The 2,536-nt window shown below is 43.4% G+C and overlaps 1 protein-coding gene across 1 annotated transcript in view; it reads left to right on the top strand.

Moving 5' to 3' along the window:
- Positions 1-2,536, top strand: part of OSGEP (O-sialoglycoprotein endopeptidase) — a 7,356-nt gene that overhangs the window by 846 nt on the left and 3,974 nt on the right. Inside the window, exons 2-3 of the mRNA XM_007462544.1 lie at positions 757-876; positions 1,058-1,233. Of these exons, the coding sequence (XP_007462606.1) occupies positions 757-876; positions 1,058-1,233 (296 nt within the window). The remainder of the gene's footprint in view (positions 1-756; positions 877-1,057; positions 1,234-2,536) is intronic.

Raw genomic sequence — 2,536 nt, 5'->3', positions numbered from 1 at the left:
AAAGAGTGTAAAGACTCCCAGCTTAGGTGTAGACAGAACTGGCTGGCTTTGCAATATTCAGTAGTTGTTTTTGGACTTCTGTATTCTTAAAATGAGAATGGTAATACCAGCATCATTGGGTCTTGAGAATTAAAGTATCAGACACATTATCACTTTTAGTAAATGTCATTTGTAAATTATACTGTAACTTGTCTACCCTCCCCGCAAACATCTGCTTATGTAGGAGAAGGCAGCTGACTTGCATATACCTGAAAAGCCATCCTGAGCAGGCGATGTTGTGACAGGTTACTCATTAGGAATGTATATGTATGTTTAGCACTCACTCTTGGCATTTGGGCACCAAGAATGTGAAGATAAATAAAATAGCCAGTGCTTTGAGATGCTCATGTTTAAACTGGGAAAAGTACGGATAATTATAATGCTATAATTGTTATATGTTACATATAGTGTGTTAAATTCAATGATGTGTTAAATTCATGCACACGATTTGTAGGGTCACAGAAGATCACCAAAAAGTATGAGATAGGTATCACTTGAATTGAGTCCTGAGTAAGAGTTGGGTATGAAGAAGGGCATTTCTGAGAGCTGTTTAGCCTAGCTGAACAGGCTGGAAAGACTATATCTGAAGACATAGAAGACAGGATGCTTGAGAAAAGGGAAAGGGACACTTTCTACCCCACTAAAACGTCTGTTTTGACTTCTACCTCCCTTTCTATAGAAAAACTCTGTGATCTCTGACTTGTGTCCATCTCTTAGGATTCCTTCCAGGTGCTACTGCCAGGCACCACCGAGCTGTTATCCTGGACCTGCTGCAGGAGGCACTAACAGAGGCAGGATTAACCTCCAAGGATATTGACTGCATTGCATACACCAAAGGTATAGCTGGGAGAGTGGGTGACAATGGAAGAATATACCTGGAGCCTGGCTAGGTCAAAACAGCCTGCAGCTCACCTCTGCTACCACCACTACCGCCACCCAACCTTCACATCCCCTGCTTCCCCCGGCTCTGTTTTTCCCAGTCTCTGTAGGATTCTCACTCCCATTTTTGTCCCCGTAGGTCCTGGCATGGGTGCCCCACTGGTTTCTGTGGCTGTTGTAGCCCGTACTATGGCTCAGTTGTGGAATAAGCCATTGCTGGGCGTTAACCACTGCATAGGCCACATTGAGATGGGCCGCCTCATCACTGGAGCCACCAGCCCAACTGTGCTATATGTCAGTGGAGGAAATACACAGGTATTTAACAGTACATCACCGTTCCTTCTTTCTGTTTCCCCTCAGAGATTTTTCATTATTTTTAATGACTGAAACAAAACAGGTGTAAAACCACAGCTTCTGGAAGAACCATTTGTTCTTGCTGGTCTCTCTTCAGACTTGACCTTGGCCTCTTGTTGGGCCATGTGTTTAAGAGCAGGGTCTCTGAAGACATGCTTGCTGACAACAGTATTTTCCAAGGGGATATCCACAGAGTACCTTGTGGGCATGAGGTGATTATAGTTATAAACTTTCACAAGACTTGATCTCTGACCTCCTGGCGATTTTCTTCTTGCCATTGGTAGCCATCACTTTGCAGGGATAGCGAGATACCATCATCAGTGTTCTTCATGATGACCCCCAGGAGCAGCACCACCTTCCCAGGTTTCATGAATTTTGACGGAAACCCCTCAGGACTACGGCAGAAAAGCTCCACCATTCCTTCTTAATTTCTAAGGCACTGTACCAACAACTTTCATGTTCCACCTGAGTGGTGGGAACTGCAAGAGCAAAGCTGGGCTCATCTGAAACTAAAATGTGATATACTAGAAAACCCACAACAGAATTTGTGATATCGTATGTTTGGGCAGTATGATTAGAACATTAGATGACCTTTATATATGTGGCTGTAGAGATAAGGAATTTCCAATTTAGAGAAAGAAAGAATGGTAAGGATTGAAGTATTCAAAATAATGAAAGGATTTTCATTTTCATTATTTTGAAGCTTATTTTTCCAATGAATCTTAGCAGTTAAAACTAAGGGGCAGTATCCCATTTGTATTTACAACAATTGCATATTTTGTTTTAGTTACTGGTGATAAATATATTGAAGTTTTTACTCTAAGAGTATGAAAATATAAATAATTTAGAAAACGTTTTATGAATGGCAGAAGGTATTTTAAACTTACAGGTGAAGCCAGAGTTGTTTGGGATACCTTATAAGATCTTTTTAGGTTGGGATTAGAGAACTCCAGCCTTCCTTTCCCACATAACACCTGATGGGATTATTGTCAGGAATGGTCATTGTCTCCAACTTATGAAAGGGTTATGTTCTAAAACTTCATCTTGTGAAATAGTTATTAAAGATGAAGCACAGGGGCTTCCCTGGTGGCGCAGTGGTTGAGAGTCCGCCGGCCGATGCAGGGGACGCGGGTTCGTGCCCTGGTCCGGGAAGATCCCATGTGCCGTGGGGCGGCTGGGCCCGTGAGCCATGGCCGCTGAGCCTGCGCATCCGGAGCCTGTGCTCCGCAATGGGAGAGGCCACTACAGTGAGAGGCCCGCGTAC

The sequence above is a fragment of the Lipotes vexillifer genome, unplaced genomic scaffold (genome assembly GCF_000442215.2).
Source record: "Lipotes vexillifer unplaced genomic scaffold, Lipotes_vexillifer_v1.1 scaffold164, whole genome shotgun sequence".
NCBI classification, from domain to species: domain Eukaryota; kingdom Metazoa; phylum Chordata; class Mammalia; order Artiodactyla; family Lipotidae; genus Lipotes; species Lipotes vexillifer.
The sequence above is the reverse complement of the archived record's forward strand: the minus strand, read 5'-3'. Positions and strand labels throughout refer to the sequence as shown.